This window comes from Typha latifolia, chromosome 8 (genome assembly GCF_019914945.1).
Source record: "Typha latifolia isolate L0001 chromosome 8, TyphaL0001v2, whole genome shotgun sequence".
Lineage (NCBI taxonomy): Eukaryota > Viridiplantae > Streptophyta > Magnoliopsida > Poales > Typhaceae > Typha > Typha latifolia.
In genome coordinates, this window is record NC_133093.1 from 3223542 (window position 1) to 3250188 (window position 26647).

The 26647-nt window shown below is 40.0% G+C and overlaps 1 protein-coding gene across 1 annotated transcript; it reads left to right on the forward strand.

The window, feature by feature from the left end:
* Positions 1-8779: 8779 nt before the first annotated feature.
* On the forward strand, positions 8780-13381 carry LOC140793333 (uncharacterized). The gene is made up of 5 exons (XM_073144751.1): positions 8780-9251; positions 9327-9429; positions 9604-9703; positions 12579-12667; positions 12756-13381. The coding sequence occupies exons 1-5, from the start codon at positions 9059-9061 to the stop codon at positions 13048-13050; spliced, it is 780 nt and encodes a 259-aa protein (XP_073000852.1). The 5' UTR covers positions 8780-9058; the 3' UTR covers positions 13051-13381.
* Positions 13382-26647: the final 13266 nt, after the last annotated feature.

Below are 26647 nucleotides of genomic sequence, written 5' to 3' on the forward strand. Positions count from 1 at the left end.
CATTTTAGGTTGACCATAGCTCTTGATGATTAGTGGTGCACATCGATACACGGCTTCAAATTGACTCATGTTAATGGATGTGTGATGAACCATGTTGTACAACCAGTCAGCCAAAGGGAGGAAGCTCATCCATTGCTTGGGTCGGTCTTCCACAAAATAGCGGAGATATTGCTCAAGACACTGGTTAAGCACCTCCATTTGGCTATCTATTTGTGGGTGATACGCTGAGCTCATCTTAAAGGTTGTGCCTTGGAGGCTGAGGAATTGTTGCTAGAATTGGCTCACAAAGATAGGGTCTATGAAATTATTGATCTTGGCATCCCGTGTAGTTTAGCCAAATACAGATGCACTAGAGCTTAAAAGTGTCTGTATTTAGTCATAAATCTACCACCACCATGATAGTCCTTTTATGAAATCCATCGCTACATCCTCCCAAATCTAGTTTGGTAGGGGTAAAGGTTGTAGCAATCCAACCGGCTTGGTCGAGTCAGCTTTGGCGCATTCGCACACCATGCAATTCTGAATGTAGGCTTGCATCTCTTTCTTCACTCCCACCCAAATACAATTTTTCTATGCAAGTCGCTTATAGGTTTTGAATACTCCTTTATGGCCCGCCATTGGTGTGTCATGAAAATGGCATATCAAGGAGTTTTGCAACTCAGGCTTAGCCTAAACTTGCACCTGACCTCGATTAAGGACCAACCCACCTTGAACTCTAGATTACCTTTATAACGCCACAATCACAAAAAGTCCAAATTCGAAGACAGAATTGAATTTTGACTCATGAGTCAAAAGTTAGGGTTACTGCAGATCTTCAAAGTTAAGATGTAACTCTAAAGTAAACAGTTAAATGGTAGACTACTTTTGAGATTGAGATAGATTCGGGATAGAGAACAAATCTATCGGGATGGATTGTGGAAAATGAGGTCGAAGAGGCATGATGGTTGTAACGCCCCCGCCCAGCACGGGCACGTGCACGCACATGCGCCCACACGGCACGCGCGGCGCACGCGACAGGTCGGGCGGGGCCCGTCGCGCACAGATACAGTCCTGTGCACATACAATTATGACATCATCAAATAACACATGCTAACATATCCATGACCACATAATCCATCGCCAAATAAATCATACTATCAACCAAATAAATCTATTAAGATATGAATATCCACGTCCAAAATAATATACACTAGACCACTATATAATCTGGCAGGACCCACACAGGCCACAACAAACCATCAAGATAGAACTAAACAACTGATACACGAGTGCTATAAAATCTGACATATACTATACAAATCATCATCTGATACAATAAGGTACAAATATAACAAAAAATGATACAACTCAATGTCTGGTTAAACTATCTTCTATACCGTCTTGCATCAATAGCTCACCTCATCATCACTCTAAAATATCTTCTCAAGATATCTCAGGTCGCTATCACGTACCACAAATCTGAGGGGTTAGAAAAGAAATAAATAGAGTCATGAGTAAAAGGCTCAGTGAATAAACCTTACTCCGAATTAGTGATGCCAAACAGAGAGTAAATCATGTACTGGATAATATGAATCAGAAAGAATATCATGTCATAAATGAGTATATGAATGTATCCTCAATAATATATAAATAAAAAGTAGATAACATGTCATAACTAATACAAGTATATAATCCTCGACCATGAGTAAACAAATCTCCGTATCATACTATCATCATAACTCTCTCTCAAATATAACACATGATGCATGCCGACCAAGACCACGTTATGATATCAAATACAATCATATATGATGTATATTGACCACTCGATAATCAGGTAACCAAATGATAATGAAATCATATGCATTTCTCAACATCATAATCATCACCGACATCTCGGTATAATATCATCATACTAGACCACTATGCACAGTCAACACCTGGTACCCGGTCTCAACATCATGCCCGAAAGCTCCGAGCATACTCTGCCATCCGCAAGGAGTATCTCAAATATAACCATACCCTACCATCCGCTAAGGGTATCAACATCCATCCAGACCGGGCACCCCACATAGTTGATAGAAACCTCGTGAGGATAACTCGCTACATATGCCCTGGCAAACGGCATGTGTCCGATTACATAACTAGGTCTATAATATAGGTCTATAATATAGATACGATTCAAATATTATAATTCTTTATTATTATAAAATGTTAGTTATAACATAAGGAGAAGAGGCATGTTTCCTTTTATAAGAGAGTATTTCTAAATATATAATTATAAAATAAAATAAATAAAATAAAAGGCTAAATAAGTATAGACAAGGTCTAATTTTAATTAATTTTATAATTCATACACTATCTTGATTAATTAGGGACAACGCAGTCTTTACTCGATAAAATAATAAATAAATAACTAAATAAACTTAGTATTTTATTTATTGCAGAATAATCATAAAATTAATAGAAATACTTAAAATATATATGATGAGGGTATTAGAATATAAATCTAATAATTATAATTTACAAATCTATCTATTAATCTAATAGATATGTAAATAAATATAAGTATTACCTATATTTATACCTAATTAATCATTAATTATAAAAATTATCATTAATAAAATTATATTAAAGGATATATAATATTATTAAAATAGTTCATGTCTAAATAATCTATTTGCATTAATTAAGAAGAAAAATACTTAAATAAATAACATAAATAAACTAATTAAATCTGCCATCAGTGCTGGGCTCGGCCCAGCACTATCTGCTACAGCGCTGGGCCGAGCCCAACACTGTGCAGAAAGAAAGAGAAGGAGTTGAGGAAGAAGGAGAAAAAGAAAGAAAGAAAGAAAGAAAGAAAGAAGAAGAAGAAGAAGAAGAAGAAGAAGAAGACGAAGAAGAAGAGAAGAGGAAGAGAAGAAAGAGAGGAGGTTGCAGACCCGGGCCGGTAGGGAGGGCACCGGCCGCTGCTGGCCAGCCAGCGGCCGGCCTCTCGCCGGCGGCTCAGCTCCGACGAGCCCAACCTCAGGCGAGAGAGAGAGAGAGAGAGAGAGAGAGAGAGAGAAAAAGAGAGAGAGAGAGAGAGAGAGAGAGAGAGAGAGAGAGAGAGAGAAGGAAAGAGAGGGGGAGTGAGAGGTCTCACCGGTGGTGGCGGCGGCTCCAAGGAAGGTGTCGATATAGAGAGAGAGAGTAGAGTGAGAGGGTGAGCGTAGTGTGTAGCTGGCATGGGCATGAGGTCGACCATAGTGTGGCCGGTCGCGTCGTGCCCATAATTTTTTTTTTTTTGTTGGGATTGGGTTGTTACAATGGTGATCCCCCTAGGGTTATGGTATGGTGGTGGAAATGACAATGGTGGAAGTTGAGGCAGTCACTAGAAAAGAGAAAAAGAAGAAGTAGGGTTGTTCCTTAGGGTCCAAGGGGTTCAGCCAAACAAAGAGGAAGGCATCAATGAAGATCTTAAGTGGTGGCTAGGGTTCCAAAGCTTGGAGGTAGTCGAACAAGGAGGAAGGATATGATATTACAAATTAACTTCAATAATTAAACATAATTATCCATGTAACGTCGTCGCCTAGCACGGGCACGTGAACGCCCACACGGCACGCGCGGCGCACGCGACAGGACGGGCAGGGCCCGTCACGTACAGATACTCTCCTGTACACATACAATCATAATATCATCAAATACTACCTACTAACATATCCATGCTCACATAATCTAACACCAAATAAAATATACTATTAACCAAATAAACATGTAAACATATAAATATTCAAGTCCACAATAGTATACACTAGACCACTACATAATCTAGCAGGACCCACACAGGCCACAACAAACCATTAAGATACAACTAAAATGACTAATACAAGAGTACACTATGATTCGACCTGTATGATACAAGTTATCGTCTAATACAAAAGAGTACAAATATTAAGTACTAGTACAAGTCAATATCTAGTTAAACTATCATCTATATCGTCTCGTATCTATAGCTCACCTTATCATCGTTCTAAAATATCTTCTCAAGATATCTCAAGTCGCTATCATGTACCACATATCTGAGAGGGTTAGAAAAAAAAATAAAGAGAGTCATGAGCAAAAGGCTCAGTGAATAGACCTTACCCCGAATCAGTGATGCCAAATAGAGAGTAAATCATGTACTGGATAATATGAATCAGAAAGCAGCATGATGCCATATATGAACATGTATATATGTATCCTCAATGACATAAATATGAATGAAATCAATTCTCATGAATGAGCATATTATTTCCTCAACCAAAAATATATCACATGATGAAATTACCATATAACATCACCGAATATAACGACATATCATGTATAACAATTATGATCCAATAATACTAGTCACATCAATGATGATGCATGATGCATGCCAACCACTAGATAATTGTATATGTCAGAGCGAGATATAATCCACATATTTCTCACTATCACAATCATTCGTCTCAACTCTGAATATCATCCACCATCCTGGACTATGGTACCCGGCCCCAAATTCAATACACAACATGTCACAAGCTCAGAGCATACCCTATCATACGCTAAGAGTATCTCTGTAGATAAATCATACCCTGCCATACGCTAAAGGTATCTTAGAAGAAAGTAATCATATCCTGCCATACGCTAAGGGTATGTCAATGATAGTTGTACCCTATCATATGCTAAGAGTACAACCATTAGCCATCACCATACTCTGCCATACGCTAAGAGTATGTCCAATACCAGTCCGGACCAAATATCATTCCAGCCATCACATCATATCACATCACATCACATACACATGTACTTTTATGATTTTCTATACATGATAAATCATATGCATATCCAGTACGACAACAGATCATGCAACTCAGGAATTTAGGTGGTAAAGAAGCTGAGAGAAAAATGATGCAATGCCGACTCTAACCATATATCTAACACATATATATTTTTGCTAGTCTATTATATGCGTACTCATGATAGAGATCATCCTGACATAAAACCATAACAGTATAATCATTTCTATATATTACCAATGTACTCATATCTCAAATCTGCCTAATCAAATACATGATAAAATATGCTCGACTGTAATCATCAATATATAAAGTCATATAATCATGTTGGATGCCAAAACATGCATGTATATAATATATAATATAACCTAATTTGAGAAAGGCGTCTAGGGGATAAAACTACCCACCGTGTCTGATTAAAAGACAAACCACGCATCTCTCACGTCCGTTAGTTAACCAAGTGACACTCATCGCTAGCAAAGTCCACGGGGTCTCAAATAAAGGGTTCGGGATCTAAAAATATTTAAATAATAAGATGTTAGCCATTTATCTAATTAGAATTAATTCAATTAGAATATAAAGGTTTACTAGGTTTAGAATCACTTCTCTTTATTTTTTTATTACATAACTAGGTCTATATTATAGATACGATTCAAATACTATAATTATATTATTATCATAAAATATTAGTTATAACATAAGGAGAAGAGGTTTGTTTCCTTTTATATGAGAGTATTTCTAAATATATAATTATAAAATAAAATAAAATAAAAGGCTAAATAACTATAAGTATAGACAAGGTCTAATTATAATTAATTTTATAATTCATACACTATCTTGATTAATTAGGGACAATACAGTTTTTACTCGATAAAATAATAAATAAATAACTAAATAAGCTTAGTATTTTATTTGTTGCAGAATAATCATAAAATTAATAGAAATACTTAAAATATATATGATGAACGTATTAGAAAATAAATCTAACAATTATAATTTACAAATCTATCTATTAATCTAATAGATATATAAATAAATAAATATAAGTATTACCTATATTTATACCTAATTAATTATTAATTATAAAAATTAGCATTAATAAAATTATATTGAAGAATATATAATCTTATTAAAATAGTTAATGTTTAAATACTCTATTTGCATTAATTAAGAAGAAAAATACTTAAATAAATAACATAAATAAAATAATTAATTAATAAATAAATTAACTTTGCCATCAGTGCTGGGCTCGGCCCAGCACTGTGCAGAAAAAAGGAGGAGGAGCTTAGGAAGAAGGAGAAAAAGAAAGAAAGAAAGAAAGAAAGAAGAAGAAGAAAAAGAAGAATAAGAAGAAGAAGAAGAGAGAAGAAAGAGAGAAGGTAAGGGAGGAGGTTGCGGACCCGGGCCGGTGGGGAGGTCACCGGCCGCTGCTGGCCAGCCAGCGGCCGGCCTCTCACCGGCGGCTCGGCTCCGATGAGCCCGAGCTCGGGCAAGAGAGAGAGAGAGAGAGAGAGAGAGAGAAAGGGAAGGAGATAGAGAGAGAGAGAGAGGAAGAGCTTCTCACTAGCGGCGGCGGCTTTGGGAAGGTGGCGGTGGGCCGACGTCGAGAACGAGGAGAAGAGAGTGGAGAGAGAGTGGAGTGAGAGAGAGACCGAGAGAGAGAGATAGAGAGAGAGAGATTTAAAGAGAGAGAGATTTAAAGAGAGAGAGAGGGAAAGCGGTGGAGGGGTCTTGGCAGTGGCTGCGGCGGCGCTGGGGCCCATCGTGGCCAGCTGGCCGCAGCTAGTTGGCTGCGGCGACGGGAGGGGGTGCGTGGCACCCTCTCCTTATGCTGCCCCACTGCATGGGCACGAGGCCAGCCACATTGTGCCCATGCAAAGATTTTTTTTTTTTAAGGTTAGGTTGTTACAATCCAGGTGCACACCACATCTATTTGTATGTGGCTCACTAACTTGACTAAACTTGGTAGTAGGATTGAACAAGCTCGAGTCCTATTGTCTATCATAAGCAAAAATACTTAATTAAAACACCTAAACTAGAGTTCCTCACCGTCAAACATTCGAACACCAGAACCCAAGAGCAATCAATTGGCACGCGTCATTCAAATGCTAATACCCAAGAGCAATCAGCATATTTTGGCATTTGAACGCCGAGATGCTGTCGTTTGAGTGTCGCAACCCAAGAGAACTTATTCTTCGATAAGAATATGGCGTTCGAATGCCGACACTAGCCGTTCGAACATAAAAAATTTAAAGCACTTATTCTTTAATTGGCCTATGCTTTTTGAACATTGGGTTTGACCATTTGAATGCAATAGTTTGAAATTGTTACTATCAACGAAAAAAAGAAATCCTAATGTTAACCTAGTTCAACCTAACGAACTCAACGTCCTCAGTAAGGTGACCCGATTGGACTGAACCACATCATGGTCGTGCAATTGGTTGAGGAGGTGGTGGTGGGTGAAAGAGGTGGTGATGACTGTGGTGGGGTGGGTTGAGGAAGTGATGGCGGTGTGGTGGTTAGAGGAGGAGGTAGTGGTAGTGGGGAAACAAGATGGTGAGAATGTGGTGGTGGGGTGGTAAGTGGACGAGGAAGAGAGTGTGAAAGAAAAATGGGGGAGAGAGAATCCTAAGGAAAGGAGTGCTTCCTAACAAAAATAATTCTATAAAATTTTTTATCTTTAAGATATTGATAGGTTACGGAACGATTCCTTTAAGATCTGAAATTATTATAGGAAGCAATCCATGCAATCAAGGTAAAATATTCACCAAATATTCTTCCATCGTTAGAAAATTATGAAACTAAGTGGGATTGATGCATAACTTCATGATCTACATTTTTTGTATTTACACCCTTCATAGATTCGAACTACAATTGGGATTAAAATACGATATAGTGCGGATAGTGGTGGTGGTGACGGGTGGAGTGGATGTTAGGTTATGGAAGATAATAGAGATGAGGTTGGATAGTTGATGTTGTTTAAGGGATAAAGACGAAGGGGAAAAAATGGTCGAGATCCCAAGGAAGAGGGAGGACTCGATAGATGAGGGAGATTAGAAATTAAGAGAGACCTTACCAATGATAGAGGTGGTAGGTTGGTGAAGAAGAAGGAGGGAGATTAGGGTAGAGAGAAGATAGAGAAGTAAAAAACTAATATTCCAATAGCATAATGATTTTGGCTGCTATTCACATAAAGGGTAGCAATAAGCCAAAATAATAATTATTAATTCTAATTCTAATGGACTACCACCGACGCGTTCGAACACGCCTGATCGCGTTCGAACCCACAAAAGGTGTTCTCTGTCGATGCGAACGTGATGTAGACGTTTGAACGAGTATTTCGCATTCTCTGTTTTTGCGAACCTAATGCAGGTGTTCGCAAAGACATTCGAATGCGGCGCGTTCGAATGCGACCTACAGAAAATTTATTTTAATAAAAATAAATTACTAATATAATAAAAAAAGACTCTAATTAAATGTATCACATATCCTTAGAAAAAATTTCCTATCCTAAAAGAAAATCCTATAAGGAAAGAAAAATTCATACTTATTCCTATACGAATTTAGGCTATCCAAACACACACGCCCCCTAATTCTACTCGAGATCGATTGCAACCTAAGGTTGGCATTACGAAGGGCACACACGTCACTTAACTCTGCCCCAGAACAATGTTTTAGCAATTCTAGACTAATTTTATTTTGTTGATTAATGTTTCAACAGAATCCGTAGCTGGATTTCAGTTGTTTCAACCTATTTAGATGTCCTACAATTTTCTGAGCCGTCAATTTTCCAGCGACTGGCAAAGAAATCTCCACATGGCTTCCATAAAAATAGAAAAATTTACAACAAAAAGCCAGAAAAAAAGAAATGAAAACACTGCCGTTCGTAAGTCAAATATCTTAGATTGTAATTTAGAAATTAGGGAGGGGCTTTTCTGATAAAGGACACCTACACGAGATATTTGAATTCGTAATATATTAGTTTTAAAAAAAGAGTCGTTCAACTGTCCGAACCCCAAGCCCCAACCAACGGCCATAACCTACTCACGGAATCCCAGACAGCACCCCCTTCTTCATCCTTTGCCCTTCGTCTCCCCCAAGAATCTTCTTCCCCAAAACAAGAATCCAAAAAGAAACAAATAAGGAAAGAAGGAAAGAAAGAAGAAGCATCGCATTTGCTTCCATTCCAATCCATGCTTTTACCCAAGAGGAGAAGTCCATAAAAGGCGACGCCTCGTCCGGCCTCTCCACGGCCAGCGAGCGAATGCCGCGGGATGCCAAGCGATGCGGAGTTGGAGGAGTCGCCGCCGTCGGCTTTTCCATTTCCCGACCTCGATGACGACGACGACGGCAAAGGCGAAGTCGGCATCGGCTTCGGGCAGAGCCAGCGTACCAGCTTCTCCTATCACCGACTTCCCGAGCCGCTCCTCCATCTCTCCATTCTCAAATTGGATGGTTCCACCTTCGGTGTGTTAAATTTTAGCATTTGATGTTTTACTTTATTCTTTCTTCTTTTAATGACGGTGAATGGTTTGCGGGCAGATGTCCAAATTGCGAGGACGGCTGCGGTTTGGGAGCTGAAGGTGGCGATCGAGGATTTATTTCGGCGGCCTTCTCCAAAAGATCAAGAATGCAACATTTCATGGTAAATTTTATTCGTTTGTATATATATTTTTTCATTTGGTTATTAGTCGGTAGTTAGAATTAGTTTTATTTTGCTTGTTTGTTTGATGCGGTGATTTGTGGTATAGGAATAGATATCATCGATATGAATTTTTTCTTTTTTTTTTCAATCTGAGGTCTATGTTGGATGCTTCAGGTGTCATGTATGGGGTCACTTCTGTTTATGCTATAAAGATGAGAAGCTAATCGATGACAAGGCGTATCTTCGCTCTTTCGGAATTAAAGATGGTGATCAGGTTTGTGTCACTGTTTCCAATATCATAGGGAGTATTTTGAGATTATTCAAATTCTATAATAGTATTTTGATTTTTGTGTCTGGATGAAATCAGCTATGCATATATGTGTGGTCAGGTGGAAATTAGAACTCTTATTACTTTGACATACTCGCATCTTTTCTTTTTCATCTTGACTTGGTAGTTGGTGCATCTCATTTTTGACTTCTAGTGAGATGTTTACATTTACAATGCTATTTAACATTATAGTAATATTCTTCCATGAAGGCCAGCCAATGTGTCTTACGCTACGAATATGAAAGCATAGATGTGCTTGAGTGGTCTGCTACCTGAGTCTCTCTCTCTCTCTCTCTCTCTCTCTCTCACACACACACACACACACACACAAAATATTCAAACCTAAGCAAGAAAACAAAGGAATTTTATACTTTTATATTTTGGGCAAAACTTGAGCTTTGAGTTTGCTAGTTAACGGAATTTCACACAAGATTAGAATGTTTTCTTCAGAAGGCAACTATTTAATTCTCTTAAAAGGAAGTGGAATTTAGTAGTGAAGAGTTTAAAGCATTGCAGAGATATTGGATTGGACATAAAATGGTCAATATGTAATTCTTGAAATATAGGGAATGATGTGTCGAGGTATGGTAATAAAATATTTCATCAAGTTAACATGTAATTAATTGCCCTTTAGTGAACTAAATATCTCCACTGCAGATATACAGTTATATGATTATATATGCATCTACAGCATGCAATATCTAGTATTTGTTGTCAATATGTAATTCTTGAAATATAGGGAATGATGTGTTGAGATATGGTAATAAAATATTTCATCATGTTAACATGTAATTAGTTTCCCTTTAGTGAACTAAATATCTCCACTGCAGATATACAGTTATATGATTATATATGCATCTACAGCATGCAACATCTATTATTTGTTAGATGTTTACGTAGGTAAGAAAGAAGCAAAAGAGCTGTATAAGTTTATTCCGAGAAATAAGAACTCATTATGGAGAAAAAATATCTTCAAGATATGTCTGCATCAGCAGAGTAAATCAGAGTTAAGAAGTTATAGTTTGTCGGACAAGCTCTGTAACCCTTAAGTCTATAAGTGCAGCTGATAGTGGCATTGTAAAATCTAAAACTGGCTGCCAAACATGTTAATCATTAAAAGTGTTAACTGAAAAGCTTTAATATGAAATACAAAGCTCCTCTAGGCAAATGAAGAAAGATAATCTTCAATTTGATATCTCTGATGGGCCCATCATTTATTGTCCTTTATTGCTACATCATTTATTTTCCTTTATTGTTACATCATTTATTCTTATATCCATATCTTCTTATAGCTTTAATTACTAGATACTTAGATAAAGCATCCAAAAAACAATTGGATGCCTTATTTGAAAAGTATCAGCACATGTTCTGTATGCACAAGGCTAATATATTGAAGCAATCATGCTTAATAGATGAAGAAAAGCAGAAAGCCTGCATTGTGGTAGAAAAGAGTCAAAAAACACCGGATATGTAGCCAGGTCTATAGAGTGGTTAGGACTTTAGGACATTAGAACGAAAACACATTATATATCTTATATGTATATAACTGTATCTTCTGGTCAACTTGGACATCTATTTGGCCTTTTCAAGTTCGATAAAGATTCATGTTCACACTTTTAACACAATTCTATCTTCTAAGTTGAACGTCACCTTGATATCAAGTCTATTTACTTTCCCATATTATCCGAGAAATATTATTCTATTCTTGATGTTAAATACATTAGATTTGATCATTTATGAATTGAATGGATGAGTTGGGTATACTCATTAATGAATAATAAAGGGGTCTATGATTGCAATCTATTTATGGATGTAGTTGGGACTGTGTGAAAGAACAATTGGCTACATGAGGCCTTGTCTTCAAGAATGTCATGCTGCTGGCTTGTGCAGTGCCAGTTAGCCATCAACATATCATGAGTTATGTGAAAACTCTTCATAGTCAGCAAGAACCTCGATATGCATTGTCATATGGCATACTCAATAGTGCACTGACACCATAGTACCATACCAATCAACAGTTGTCATTAAAGATAAAGGGTTAGCTTGCTATAAGATAAATAAACACCTGATAAGAAAATGTAAGAAACCTTGTCATTTTTCTTTGTTTCACTAGCTCCTCCGGATGTCTACTCTCCCTCGGTTCACTAACCTGGGTCTTCTTTTCATTCTACATTTGGCTATTCTCCCTTCAACTAATTCATGTTTTCATGTATGAGAACTTGAAAATTAATTAGTTCTCTGTACCTTTGTCCCTCCAAATCTGCTCTAGATTATTGATATGACATCATACAGGAACTATTCTTAGTCCAGCTGAGTCTGTTCTAAATGACTTAAATATTGGTCTTCAGTTATAACTGTATTATTGCAACTGTATATCTGGGTGTACTTGCTTGCATTTCTTTTTGTATGGGGTAAATTATGCATTTTTCATTTAATTTATTGTCTTGGATATATATTGATTGTTCAGGCAAAACTGTTATTTAACTCAGGGGTCTGTGTGTACTCATCTTATTTGATAATTCATTTTATTTGCAAAGTTTTAGCACTACTTGATACTCTTCAGGCTGCATGCAAAAAGACTGCTGGTTATACTAACCAGATCACTATAAAGCTGCATATCCATGAATGACTGGATTGTTGAACAATAGGAGGCTTAGCCGAACCAGATTAACCCTCTTTACTTATCTTCTTTCCTACATTTATAGAACTCGCAGAGTCTTGAATTTCATATACTCATGTGCTGCCTCAGATCATTCTTCTTGTAATTGTTTGTTTTTCAGTGTCATACGACATTACTGATCCTTCTTTTCCCCTTACACAGCTTAATTTTATCCGGCATGTTACAAACAACTACAATCCAATTAAGAGAGAACCCAAACGCAATGAAGTTGTTTATCACCAGCATAGGAGGTAAGGCCCTATAAGTGCTTGAGATTGTGCACTTTCTTGAATAAAGCTATTTTCTAACGCTATATGATTTACTTCTCTTCCTTTGAAGGTCATTGGCAGGGCTTGAATATCTTGATGAAAAAGAGGATAACATTAACATGTACTATGTTCGCTCTAATAGCAATGTAGAGGATTACAATCACAATGAGGATAAAGATTTTAGTGAACATGTAGAGTCGGGCCATTTCTTTTGGGGATGGTTCTCTTATTCAAGATTGAGGAGTTCCAGGGGGCCACAGTCAGAAAACCAGACTCATCATTCAAGAACTAGCAACAAAAAGAGAACTGTTAATAAGTTAAGCCATTGGTTATGCAAGAAAAACAACAAGGTGGAAGCCAAATAGAAGCATGCTGCTTATGATCCTTAATATCTCTTGCCATATTCTTGCGCTGAAGGATTTGTTTTGAGTTCTGCCATCCATATCCGCATTCAAATCTCTGCTTACCAAATCCTGGACTATTCTGTGATATATCTTTGCATGCTTAACTTAGTGTAAATGGTGGTGGTGATATTTCAATCATGAACCTTGGAGCCAGACCTATCTCTCTCAGATATTGTTGCTCCCTTTCCAGACCCTCTCAATTTTAGAAAGAGCTTTTCTTGCTCAAGTTTCCAGTGTAGCAATGGTGAGTGTTCTTTAATGGTATATCAATGACATTTTGGAAAGATGAAAAGCTTGTTGGTCGTCTCTTTTTATTCATGAACTCTATATATCTTCATCATTTTGTCCTCTGAATATGTAGCTCAAGAGCTCGATATCCTACTACATTTTAAAGAATATTGAGGATTTTCAGTAATAAGGTAATTTTCTAAGTTAGTTTGCTTATAAGATTCGAATAAGTAGAATTCTCCATTCCTTTATCTCTATTGCTTTATTTATAGGATTTTGAATAAGAAAATGTATTTCTGACTTGCAAATCTGTAAAATTCTCGTAATTTTTAGCTTTTATTGCTCCAAAAACATCAGTACATGAAAACTAATCGACACGGTGACTACAAAAAATTTCTTTAATCTTCTTTAGAAAAAAAAAACCTTAAATGTTTTACAATTTTCTTTAAATAACGAGCCCTGCAGAAAGAGCTGCCATGAACTCTTAAAAACATTGCTAAAACCTCATCAAACTAAATAAATACATACTCTCCAAAGAACAAAATGGAACTCTTAAGAGCACAAACAATACTTAATGCCCTGCTCCTCTTCTGCTTGGACCGGCCTTCGCAATCACGAACTGTGGCAAGAACGTCGAAGAATAACGACGATCATGTATCAATCTTGTGCCCTCTACCGCCGACGCATAGGATGATATGATCAACAGTACAACCATGAAGATTGAACTGAACAACTTGAGGCAACGTCCAGAACTCATAATTCTTAGTGGTATGCGGGAAATTTACTTACAAGTTGAAGCTCTACAATGGAATATATAGTTTGATAGGGGATTAGAACTTTGTCAAAGTATTTGAAATCATACGGCCGTAAGCTGCAAGGTTTGAAAGTATGGGAGTTGAGGTGTTGAAAAAGAAAGAGAGGGGTTGGTAAAATGTTGTTAGGCATTCTCACTTTATTCTTCAACTGATTCTCATTGCCCTTGTTGTTGACCATGGTATAAGATCTTAACCTACCACCATTACTATACTTCTATTCTTTTCCAAGCAATTAGATTTATTGTTCTCTATTTTTTTTCTTTTTTAAGGTGAAAAGTCGGTGGACTTTGCATTTCACATATGATAATAGTCGTGGTTACAAACGGAACAAGAAAGGTGGATCAATCCAAACCTTCGAGACACGATCTTGAACGGCCTAGACTGATTAGATTTTGTTCTCGTAAGAATCTAGGTTTCTTTGGCATTACCCCTAAAAGAACTCTTTATTTAAATATATATCCTTCTAAATTTTGTATTGGCATGCATATCCTTTAAAATCTGTTTATTTTTTCAAAGTGTATATTAAAATATTAATTATTTAGTAGGCGAAAAGACAAAGATGTCGATAATTTAGAATAATGGATGCAGAAAAAGTAAAGGTGTATTTTTCTAATTAAATGATCATAATTTAACTATTGGTTCACTTTTATGGGTATTATGATAAAAATAGAAGTGTTTATATATACCTTTTTAGTTAAAATCTGAACTATTTAATAGATGAAAAGACAAAGATGCTCATAATGAGAGTAATATATGAAGAAAACAAAATAATATTCTTTTTGACAATTAAATGATCACCATTTAACTGACGGTTAGTTTTCATTGATATCAATCCATATAAATACAAAATTTAGAGAAAAGACATTTTAAAAAACCTTTGAATAAAAAACTATAACTCCAATTGATTGGATTTCCAAATAGGATTCCGAACTCAAAAAGTCCACGTTGTAGTCCATTCTTTTTTATTAAAAACATTGACTTCTCGCAGTATGAACGTTTTGGGAACACACCTAAGATCTCCATCTCTCCATTGGCAAAACAGTCAAAGATCATGAACTAGATTCGATTTAAATCTTAAACTCTATCGATTGTCTTTCAGGAAATTTATTAGAAACACCTATATTTTATCTTTATAATTATTTACATCCTATTATATAGATATTTACAATTTGACTCGTATTTTATTTTTAATATCTTAAAAAATACTTTAATGTTAGTTTTCTTGATTAATAGATATTATATGGATAAGTTAAATTAATTATGGATACAAAAAAAACTTTTGTCCTCTTGAATAAACTTTTGAAGGTTAAAGGTAAAACCAAAAGAACTATATTTTAAGGTCAAATGATGATAATTTTTAGATTTAAAATTTTCTCTTTTCGATCAGCTTCTTCTAGGTTAGTATTATTTCATGCTATTATTGAAGCATTAAAAATAAAATCTAGTAATAAAATGATAAATATCTTTATGGTAGAGTTCTCAATGAATCTTAAATAGGGTTGATTCCCATTTATAATCATATGACAGGATGTAAATAATAATAAATATAAAATGCAGGGTGTTTTGATAAATTTCTTAGTACTTTTAGATTATCTATCATTTTCCTATTTAGGTCAATCTTCAATGGCTCGGTGCTATCTAGGCGGCCTTTGTACCAGAGTACTGCAATGGTACAGCTATATGAGATTCCTGACTTCTGGAAAAGGGAGTTTAAAGGTTGGTTTGAGTCGTTTGACATTGAATGGTTAGATTGTTTGCCGCAAATAATTTTGACCCGAGGGTAATAAGATAGATTTGAGCATTAAACTAAAATTACAGAAAAAATATAGGGCAAAAGACCCTTATCCTCACAAGATATGATCGTATAGACCAACTCGCCCATATTTGGCTCGAGATAGAAAGATCATACCAAACTCACCCATCTCAGTTCTACTTGATCCTAAATTTCTAATGGGCAACATAAACAAGCCCTTTGCCTATCCAGCCCAACTCGAAAGCTTACTCATTAGCTCGCTCTGAAAGCCCAGCTTAAAACTCGCTACAGTAAGATCCACCTGCAATTTGAGTACATCTATACTGTTTAATTTTATTTAAAAATCTAATTCTCCCATCGGCCTGGCTCACCAGATATGTACATTCTTTTAATAGAGCCTAATGAGAGAAAGAAAAGAGCATAGAGAGTGAGAGCATTGGCATGGAGACAATGGCAATTTCATCGTCCTCATCCTTACTTTTGAGGCATCTCCTCTCTCACTCTATTCTTTTCTTCTATCGATACTTCAGCTCTTCTTCCCACTCCATCGACGAATTTAATCTGAACTTTCCCAAACCCGACCAGAATGCTTCCTCTCCCCAATCATCCTCTTCCTCGCAATAGTAGCAATCCGTCCCTTTCCAACGACTTCTTGAGAACCGTCTCAATCCCATGGTTTATAAGGTATAACTTTAATCTCACCACCAAATAATTTACTCCTATTTGTTTCTTTTTTTATTTGTTTTGAGATGATTGATTTGGGTGTGTTTATGTGTGGAAGGCAATCATGGTGGGAAAGGTGGGCAGCAGCTGGTGTAGAAGCGGCTGAATAGCAAGCATGCAATGGTCATTCTCGCTCGTGATAGGAGGGATACGAAACAACTGTTGATCGCTGGAGAATGAGCAGCCATGAGAGTATGTCGAGCGATGCGCCGTGTAGTGGCATAGAGTCAACATCAACCTTGAGCACCTTGGCAAGCTTGCCCTCAAAAGCCTAGGTTAGTCTCTTTTCATCTCACGCGCCAATGGGTAGCAATGGGCTAGACTATTCTAGTTAAACACGAGTGGGCCAACGAATACAGTGCCCAGCTTGGTTGGCTAGGTAGGCTCAGTTGGAATCAGGCTCGGTCCACCTCTACTTATCCCTAAGAGCAAGAACAATTTTCAAGATCAAGGATCATATGCCGATTACTTTGTGTAATTCTAATAAACATGCTAAAATTCTTGCTTAATATTTTTTTATAAGATTTCAGCAAGCTGCTTTCTTGGTGTACTAGTTTAATATTGACAACAGGGTATTGGCTCAAGAGCCGGTACATTCACATTCTAGCTAATGGGGCAATGCTGAAATAGTCAAAGGGATCACAATATATGAGTATATTTAAGTTCGAATTCCAGCGGTATCAATTTAATAGGGTTAAAAATAATTTTGAGCTGAGCAAAAGGACAACTCAGATCACTGGAGTTCATCTTGATAAAACTTGAATTGATTTATATATTATACTAATATACGTTATGTATAATTAATAGACTATTAAATCTTCATTCTTATGGTTCATATTATATTTTATCCATAAGGTTGATCTACCTGTTTCTCTAATCAAGCTTTATTCAATTCAGGTTTAAATCAAGCTTGAGCTAACTGGCTTGAATTAGGCTTGAACTTGAATTATTGAATTGATCTCGTTTTGAAATAGGCTTGAATTATGCTCCTTCAAGCTCAAATTAGACTTGCATTGGGCTCCTTCGAGCTCAAATTAGACTTGAACCAGACTCGGCTTGAATTCTATGAAGTCAACCCTCAACACAATGGCTTGAAATTAATTTCAACTCTAACTTGATTAGACCTAAGATCAATCAAGTTCGACTCATTTACACCTCAATTGATTTCTACTACCCTATTTGCTTATCTTACATTTGCATATTCTAATCTATCTTTTAAATACGAAGATGAATGTTGATTCTTTAGATGGTTTTCCATCTGATTGGACTAGTAAGACTTGTTTCTAATGTCCGCTATTGTTAATGATATCTTAATTATGACTAAGGTTAGACAAGGCAATGATGATGTTATTAATAGTTTTTATTTTCTCAAATTACTAAGTAATTTCCAATAAATTGGATAGCAAAAAGCAAGTTGGCATTTATTTCAGCTATACAAAAACTCAAAAAATTCGAATAATGATACGATTCGATCCATATTGGCTTTACGTGTGATATTGGGTTTATGGGAATGAGCCTATTTATCTAGTTGAGTAAGTAGAATCAATAAAATCTATTTTTGCCAAGGTGCGTTAAAACGGAGTGGTTCAAATGCCTGTATCACGTTCGCATCAATAGAGAATGGAAATAGGCGTGTTCGAACACGACCGTTCGAACGGAAATAGGCGCGTTTGAAGACCGTTCGAACACCTGCATCACGTTCAAATCGACAGAGAATGGAAATTCTGCGTTCAAACGCAATCGGGTGCGTTCGAATGCACCGCGGCGAAAGTGTGGGTTAAGTTAGGGATTGTTAGGCTTGTTTGGGGTGTTTTTATGTTCATTATGGAGTCCTTAGGGTGAGCCTCTATATATATGTGGAGGAAACCCTAATTAAGATTTTTTTTATCTGGATTGGAATTGGCTTTAGCCTCATCTCTTTCTCTCTTGACTCTAGCGATTGGCGTCCTCTCCCTCCTCCCTTATTCCATCGCCCAAGTCGTTGGTCGGCCTCTACTAGCCTCTAACCTCCCTCTTCCACAACAACTTCTCCCCCTTCACACCACGAACTAACCCTAGCATCCATCTAGCCATTGGAGGGCTATCAAGCTAGGATCTAAGTTTCAGAACCGTTGTGGATCGGATTAGCCCGGTTCGTAACAACTGATATTAGAGCCAACCTTCCTCGGACCACTATGGCTACAACAAGATCCAAGGCGGCTAAGCAAGTCAGTAAAGAAGGCGTGGAGACTGATCGCGTGGCTATGTCAAGATCTCCTTCCCCATAGAGTTTTCTTGGGGGAGAATAGAAAGCCTGCTTGATCTCGCGCAAACCCTAGCGCTTATGGCACAAACATTGTCGGAGATCAAAGCCACCTTTACAAATAGGAATGAATACCCTCCGAGGCATACCCTTGAGCATCATCGAAGACATGAAGAACCCCCCTTACCTAGAGAGGGGAATTGACAAGGACCGATCCTGGGGGCACCATGGAGACAACGCGACGAGCCGCACGGGCGCCGCACCAACTTACCTTCCTTTCATCCGAGGGAACCTATGGCCCAATACTTAGAGGAGGAGCCTTGGGATGAGTGGGAGGAACTCCCTCATCAGCCAAGGGCCCAACAGGAGCCGATTCGTTGAGGACATGAGAACAGGCGCGACCAAATGCTACAACCCTGCACCATTTGAATCGATTTCCCTAAATTCAGTGGTGGGGACCCATTGGATTGGATTTATAGAGTGGAACAATTCTTCACATATCAAGGGACACCTAATCATCAAAAGATGTTATTGGCCTCATTCCACTTTGAAGATGTAGCGGTGAGGTGGTATCAACCAACACATCATGCGTGTCCCTTCGCCACTTGGGAGGAGTTCGCCGACGTGTTTTGTGTGCATTTCGGACCATCGAACTATGAGGACTTCCAAGCTACCTTGACAAAACTAACCCAAAAGACTTCTGTTAGAGCCTATCAAGAGGAGCTCGAAAGAATCAGCAATAGAGTCCATGAGTGGTCGGACTCAGCCCTTAAAAGTACTTTCATCTCCGGGCTTCGTCATGATATCCAAGTGGAAGTCAAGTGATACGATTCGGACTTCACCGACGTCGTCTCGAGCATGGATTCACTTTAGGAGTGTTTTTATTTCATGTTTTAGTGTTTAATTTCCATTCAAATAAGTTTTCTGTAAGTCGCGTTCGAACGCGGGTGGAGTGAATTCGAACGCGGTTTGTGAACGGGGTTGTGAACGTGGTGAAGAGAATGTATTGTGCGTTCGAACGCGGTGCGTTCGAACGCATTGTGAATGCCTGCATCGCGTTCGCAAATACCGACAGGCGCGTTCGAACGCCTGCATCGTGTTCGCAAATCCAGAAGAGCGAACTCGGTGCGTTCGAACGCGGTCGGGCGAGTTCAAACGCGGTCGACGAAAATTGTGTTTTTAGGGTTAATTTGAGTTGTTGGTTAGCCTATAAAAGGATGTGGTAGGCAACCAAATTGACATTGATTATTGAGATTGAGTTTTGCCTTGGCTCCTTCGTCTTCTTCGCTCCCGTTCTCTCAATCCCCGGCGACGCCACTTCTAACCTCCCTCGTCCGGCTAATCACCCTAGTCCCTTAGGGGTGGCCCTCTTCTCCCCCTTCGTCCAATCTATCCCACACTTGCCCTAATCCTTCCATCAACCACAACCCTTCCACCATCACTTTTCATCGGTGCCACCACATTAACGCCGGTCCTCCACCATCCACCATTACCTAGGATCTCGTGCCTCCATCCACGGATCCAAAACAGAGCATCCTGACGTTCGTCCACTAAACGGACGTTATCTCGAGATCCACAACTCCGATTCGCCTGACACTTGATTTGTTGGAAAGCTCTTTTCTAGGGCGACAACATATAAAAATTTCACATTGATCCAACGGCGGAATATTTCGAGATCTTATTTCAAAGTTCCATACCAGATCTAGTCCAGACCAAGAATTGGAAGAGATCGACCATTTACCAAAAATGCGTGATCGTATCAAGCTGGTATTAGAGCCACCATTCCTCGGACAAGCGCTTCCAATGACGACAACCAGATCCATGGCTGCACGGCGAGATGATGAAGAAGAGATTCTCCCAATAGAGGAGGGAGAAACGATTGCAAGGACTTCCACCCGTGGAACCGCCCGATCTAAACAGAATACGGAAGAACCTAGCGTTCAAGCCGTGTTGGGGTCTCTTTCAGAGCAAATGGCCATCAACAACTAGATGATGATGGAGATGATGCGGGAACTACGGGCGACAAGGGAAGCAATGGCGAACCGGAAAGCACCATCGACCCCACGACGCGAGTCCACCCCCTTGAACCCACCGCCACTGGTTCAGCCTTTGCAACCACAAGAGCCGCTGCTACCACCACCCTATGGGCAGAGGCAAGCAAGGATGGTTACACCAGGTCCAGTTGTAGGTGAACCCATCCGACGGGTGAACCACTATGGAGACCGCCTTGGAGATCAAGATCCGTGGGCGGGTCAATACGATCCGGAACCACAACAAGTTAATCAAAACCGAAGGAGGGATCATCAACCCTTCATGGTGCATCCTCCCCGGGTTAGACAAGGACATGATCCGGAACGAGACAATGGCATCCGTGGACAAGTTGTGCGTCTCGAATTCCCCAAGTTCAAAGGTGGCGACCCGATCGATTGGTTGTATAGGGCGGAGCAATTCTTTGCATACCAAGGAACGGCGGAAAAACCTTGCGGGTAAACGGGGTAGTCAAGAAAACCACAGTGAGAATCTTGATTGACACCGGGTCCACCCACAACTTCATTGACAAGAGGCTCCTTAGGAAGATTGGGCTCGAGTTGGAACCCATGGAAGGGTTCGATGTGATGATCGGAGATGGCACCACATTGCGAGCAGATTTTATTTGTGGAGGTGTGGAATTGAAGGTGCAAGGCCAAACTTTCACATTGGACCTTTATCCGTTGGCCTTGCAAGGTGCCGATATTGTTTTGGGGACTCAATGGCTTCAAAGCTTGGGGCCCGTAACATTTGATTTCTCAAACCTCACACTGACATTTCGGAGGAATGGAAGAAGGGTGCTGCTGGATGGAAATCAGCCCAAGTTTCGATAGCCTCAGTGGCATTGGCTGCTCGAAACCAATGAAGCGCCGCATCCTCAAGGTGGAAGCTCGCAAGCGTCACCTTGTATTCTTCCGCCGTTCCTTGGTATGCAAAGAATTGCTCCGCCCTATACAACCAATCGATCGGGTCGCCACATTTTTTTGCCTCAGTCCAAGCTGGTATTCAAAAGCCAAGCAATCATTGGCATTTACGGAGACAAAAGGGTGTTTGAATACATTCGAGCAGTCATTTTAATGCTCCACAGAGTTTTCCTTTCATAAGTCACACCTTTAAATACCTTTTGATGAGTTTTAGGCTTAAGAAAGGATATAAAAGAGAGGTTTTGTACGAAGAGGTTACGACTTTTGAGAGAGCACTTTTGTATTATATTTGAAAGATATTGGAGGATTAAAAGTCCTTTATATTTGCATCTCTTCTAAATTGGAGGCTCAAAAATATGTATTTGCATATTTACTAGTAGATTAAAGTTTTGTATCACCCATGAATGTACTAACCACGTAAATATCATCTTCCGTTCTCTCTTCTTTGTGCTTTGCATAGATTGTTATTAATTTTAGAATTAATTTTAACTTGAAATTAAAACTCAAACATTACAAGAACTTTAAAAGTTTTGTAATGACCGTAATTGCGACTTTAAATGGTTAATATGATGATTTATTTTGTGGTGTTTACAAATTTTGAAGAAATTCAAAAGTGTCAAGTACCTATAAGCAATGGATAAGATACTTGTTGGATTATCTTCAGATAGATCAATCTTTACCACCCTAGATTCTTTACGAACTTGTAGGCGAAGCTAGGATTTTGATCTTAGTTACCGGTTGCCCATTGGGCGGGACTTTGATAACTCAACTAATCCACCCCAAGGCCCTCTCGTTTATAAGGTCAAGGCACTACTTCTGACATACAGATCCTCCATCTGCAGTTCTTTATGCCTAGAAGGAGTCCAAGATACCACAGGCCGCAACAAGCCACAATGTATATATATATATATCCATACACCTCAACAAGACAAATGTTAGCATAAGGGCTACAATCCATATAATTTGTTTTACAATACTAATATAAATAAATAAAATATAATTAGATCTTCACCAGCTCCTCCACAAACTTAGAGTCATCTACTAATTTGAAAAATATTTTTAATATACTTAGTTAGAGTCTTTTCTTATTACATTAGTTATTTATTTTCATTAAAATAAATTTTTTGTAGGTCGCGTTCGAACGCAGCTCCAACCACGTTCGAATGCCTTTACAAATGCCTGCATCAGGTTTGCAAAAATAGAGATCGCAAAATGCACGTTCGAATGCCTACATTGCATTCGCATCGATGGGGAATGTATTTTCTGCGTTCGAACGCGATCGACGGGAGTCCACTATGATACGATCACGCCTCTGGCTATGGAGCTCTGATACCAACTTGATACGATCTCGCCTTTTTGGTGAAGGGTCGATCTCTTCCAATTCTTGATCTGGACTAGATCTGGCACGGAACTTTGAAATAAGATCCCGAAATATTCTGCGGTCGGATCGTCGTGAAATTTTGATATATTGTAGGTCCGGAAAAGAGCTTTATAAAAAATCAAGTTTCAGGCGAATCGGAGTTGGGGATCTCGAGATATCATTCGTTTAGTGGACGAACATCAGGATGCTCTATTTTGGATTCGTGGATGGAGGCACGAGATCCTAGGTAATGGTGGATGGTGGACCGGCATTAATGTGGTGGCACCGGTGAAAAGTGATAGTGGAAGGGTTGTCGTTGATGAAAGGATTAGGGCAAGTGTTGGATAGATTGGACGAAGGGGGAGAAGAGGGCCACCCCTAAGGGACTAGGGTGATTAGCCGGACGAGGGAGGTTAGAAGCGGCGTCGCCGGGGATTGAGAGAACGGGAGCAAAGAAGACGAAGGAGGCAAGGCAAAACTCAATCTCAATAATCAATAATCAATTTGGTTGCCTACCACATCCTTTTATAGGCTAACCAACAACTCAAATTAACCCTAAAAACACAATTTTCGTCGACCGCGTTCGAACTCGCCCGACCGCGTTCGAACGCACCGAGTTCGCTCTTCTGGATTTGCGAACGCGATGCAGGCGCTCGAACGCGAGATCGAACGCGCCTGTCGGTATTTGCGAACGTGATGTAGGCGTTCACACTGCGTTCGAACGCATCGCGTTCAAATGCACAGTACATTCTCTTCACCACGTTCACAACCCCGTTCACAAACCGCGTTCGAACTCACTCCACCCGCGTTCGGACGCGACTTACAGAAAACTTATTTTAATGGAAATTAAACACTAAAACATGAAACAAAAACACTCCTAAAGTGAATCCATGCTCGAGACGACGTCGGTGAAGTCCGAATCGTATCAATCCACCACGCTTCCGCAACCTTGTCCTCAAGGTTTGAAATTTGGGAAGCGATCTTTGAACTCTGACTCAAGCTCCTCCATGGTATGATCTTCTGCATTGGTTCCCCACATATCTGAAGATATAGGAAATGTTGGTGCTGAGAAAGAGGCAAGCTCACTCGTGTCACGTTGGTGCGAAAGGGCATCAGCCGCTCGATTCTCGATCAGCAAGTTCCAAGTCAAGCTCGGTCCTATCCGTCGCCGCGAGTCTTTCATAGGCACGCAAGATAGGGGTAGTGCGATCATAACTGCCTCAAAGGGGTTCATCCTCAGTCGAGCTTGGATACTTGTACTCCAACTAACCCAAGGTGGAATTCGGGTCCATCTACATTGAGTCCACTTGGTGTCGGGTGGTTGAACCACTTGACTCAATGTCAGTTCAGCAATAGAAATCTGGTGCATCCGATTGCGCTCGGGAGGTCGAGTTAGATGTAGTTGGTGGATCCGAATTTGGTCCTCCCAATGACTCGAGTTAGGTTTAGCGACAGCCATTTGCAATAGTAGAGCTTGGTCCCCTACACAAGGAAAGCCCACAAGTGGTTGCAATGTTGGCCCCTGCTGCGGTTGATTTCCATCCAGCAACACCCTTCGTCCGTTCCTTCGAAATGTCAGTGTGAGGTTTGAGAAATCAAATGTTACGGGCCCCAAGCTTTGAAGCCATTGAGTCCCCAAAATAATGTCGGCACCTCGCAAGGCCAACGGATAAAAGTCCAATGTGAAAGTTTGGCCTTGCACCTTCAATTCCACACCTCCACAAATAAAATCTGCTCGCAATGTGGTGCCATCTCCGATTGTCACATCGAACCCTTCCATGGGTTCCGACTCGAGCCCAATCTTCCTAAGGAGCCTCTTGTCAATGAAGTTGTGGGTGGACCCGGTGTCAATCAAGATTCTCACTGCGGTTTTCTTGACTACCCCATTCACCCGCAAGGTCTTTGGTGCAGCTGTCCCCGAATAGGCATGGGGGGAGATTTCAGCTATCATGTCCTCCACGGGTTGCTCCTCAGCTTCTTCTCCTTGATGTCCAACCACATCTGCACCTTCAGCTGCAAACTCGTCCTCCGCTTCCTCCAATCCATCGATTAGCATCACTGATCCCATCGGTTTAGTGCAGCGATGCCCGGGTACAAACTTCTCATCAGAACGGAAGCATAGGCCCTTGGCTCTTCTTTCTTCTACTTGGGCTGGTGTGAGAGCTCGTCCCGGACCTCTAGGTGCATACTTCACATCTTGGGATGGCTTCAAGGGTGCTCGAGGAGGTACCACTGTAGCAGCAACACTTGGTACTCCGATAGTATTTCCCGCCGCTATGTTTGGTTGAGCTTGATTGCGGCTTCCTTGGCTTATCCAACTCTGCTTCAGGTGTATCTTCATGGCCCTATGTTTGTCTTCCATAAGCACCGCATCTTCGAAGGCCTCCTTTAAGGTTCTAGGCCTTAAAGCCCTCACATCGGCTTGTATGTCACCTCGCAGCCCGGAGATGAAGGTGCTGCGAAGTTGCTGATCCGTCCATGGTGGATGACATCGGCTACTAATCCTCTCAAATTTTTCTTGGTATGACCCAACCGTGGTCTTTTGCACCGTCTTTGAGAGGAGAGCATCATAGTCTTCATATCCCGATGCTCCAAATCGCCGTGTGATATCGGCGCAAAATTCAGCCCAAGTTTCGATAGCCTCAGTGGCATTGGCTGCTCGAAAGCAATGAAGTGCCGCATCCTCAAGGTGGAAGCTCGCAAGCGTCACCTTGTACTCTTTCACCGTTCCTTGGTATGCAAAGAATTGCTCCGCCCTATACAACCAATCGATCGGGTCACCACCTTTGAACTTGGGGTATTTGAGACGCATGACTTGTCCACGGATGCCATTGTCTCGTTCCGGATCATGTTCTTGTCTAACCGGGGGAGGATGCACCATGAAGGGTTGATGATCCCTCCTTCGGTTTTGATTAACTTGTTGTGGTTCCGGATCGTATTGACCCGCCCACGGATCTTGATCTCCAAGGCGGTCTCCATAGTGGTTCACCCGTCGGATGGGTTCACCTGCAACTGGACCTGGTGTAACCATCCTTGCTTGCCTTTGCCCATAGGGTGGGGGTAGCAGCGGCTCTTGTGGTTGCAAAGGCTGAACCGGTGCCGGTGGGTTCAAGGGGGTGGACTCGCGTCGTGGGGTCGATGGTGCTTTCCCGTTCGCCATTGCTTCCCTTGTCGCCCGTAGTTCCCGCATCATCTCCATCATCATCTGGTTGTTGATGGCCATTTGCTCTGAAAGAGACCCCAACACGGCTTGAACGCTAGGTTCTTCCGTATTCTGATTAGATCGGGCGGTTCCACGGGTGGAAGTCCCTGCAATCATTTCTCCCTCCTCTATTGGGAGAATCTCTTCTTCATCATCTCGCCCTGCAGCCATGGAACTGGTTATCGTCATTGGAAGCGCTTGTCCGAGGAATGGTGGCTCTGATACCAGCTTGATACGATCACGCCTCTGGCTATGGAGCTCTGATACCAACTTGATACGATCTC

Coding starts and splice junctions, on each gene's coding strand:
- LOC140793333 (XM_073144751.1), top strand. CDS start 9,059: ATGCCAAGCGATGCGGAGTTGGAGGAGTCGCCGCCGTCGGCTTTTCCA. Junction 9,430..9,603: donor CAAGAATGCAACATTTCATG/GTAAATTTTATT, acceptor TGGATGCTTCAG/GTGTCATGTATGGGGTCACT. Junction 12,668..12,755: donor GTTTATCACCAGCATAGGAG/GTAAGGCCCTAT, acceptor CTTCCTTTGAAG/GTCATTGGCAGGGCTTGAAT.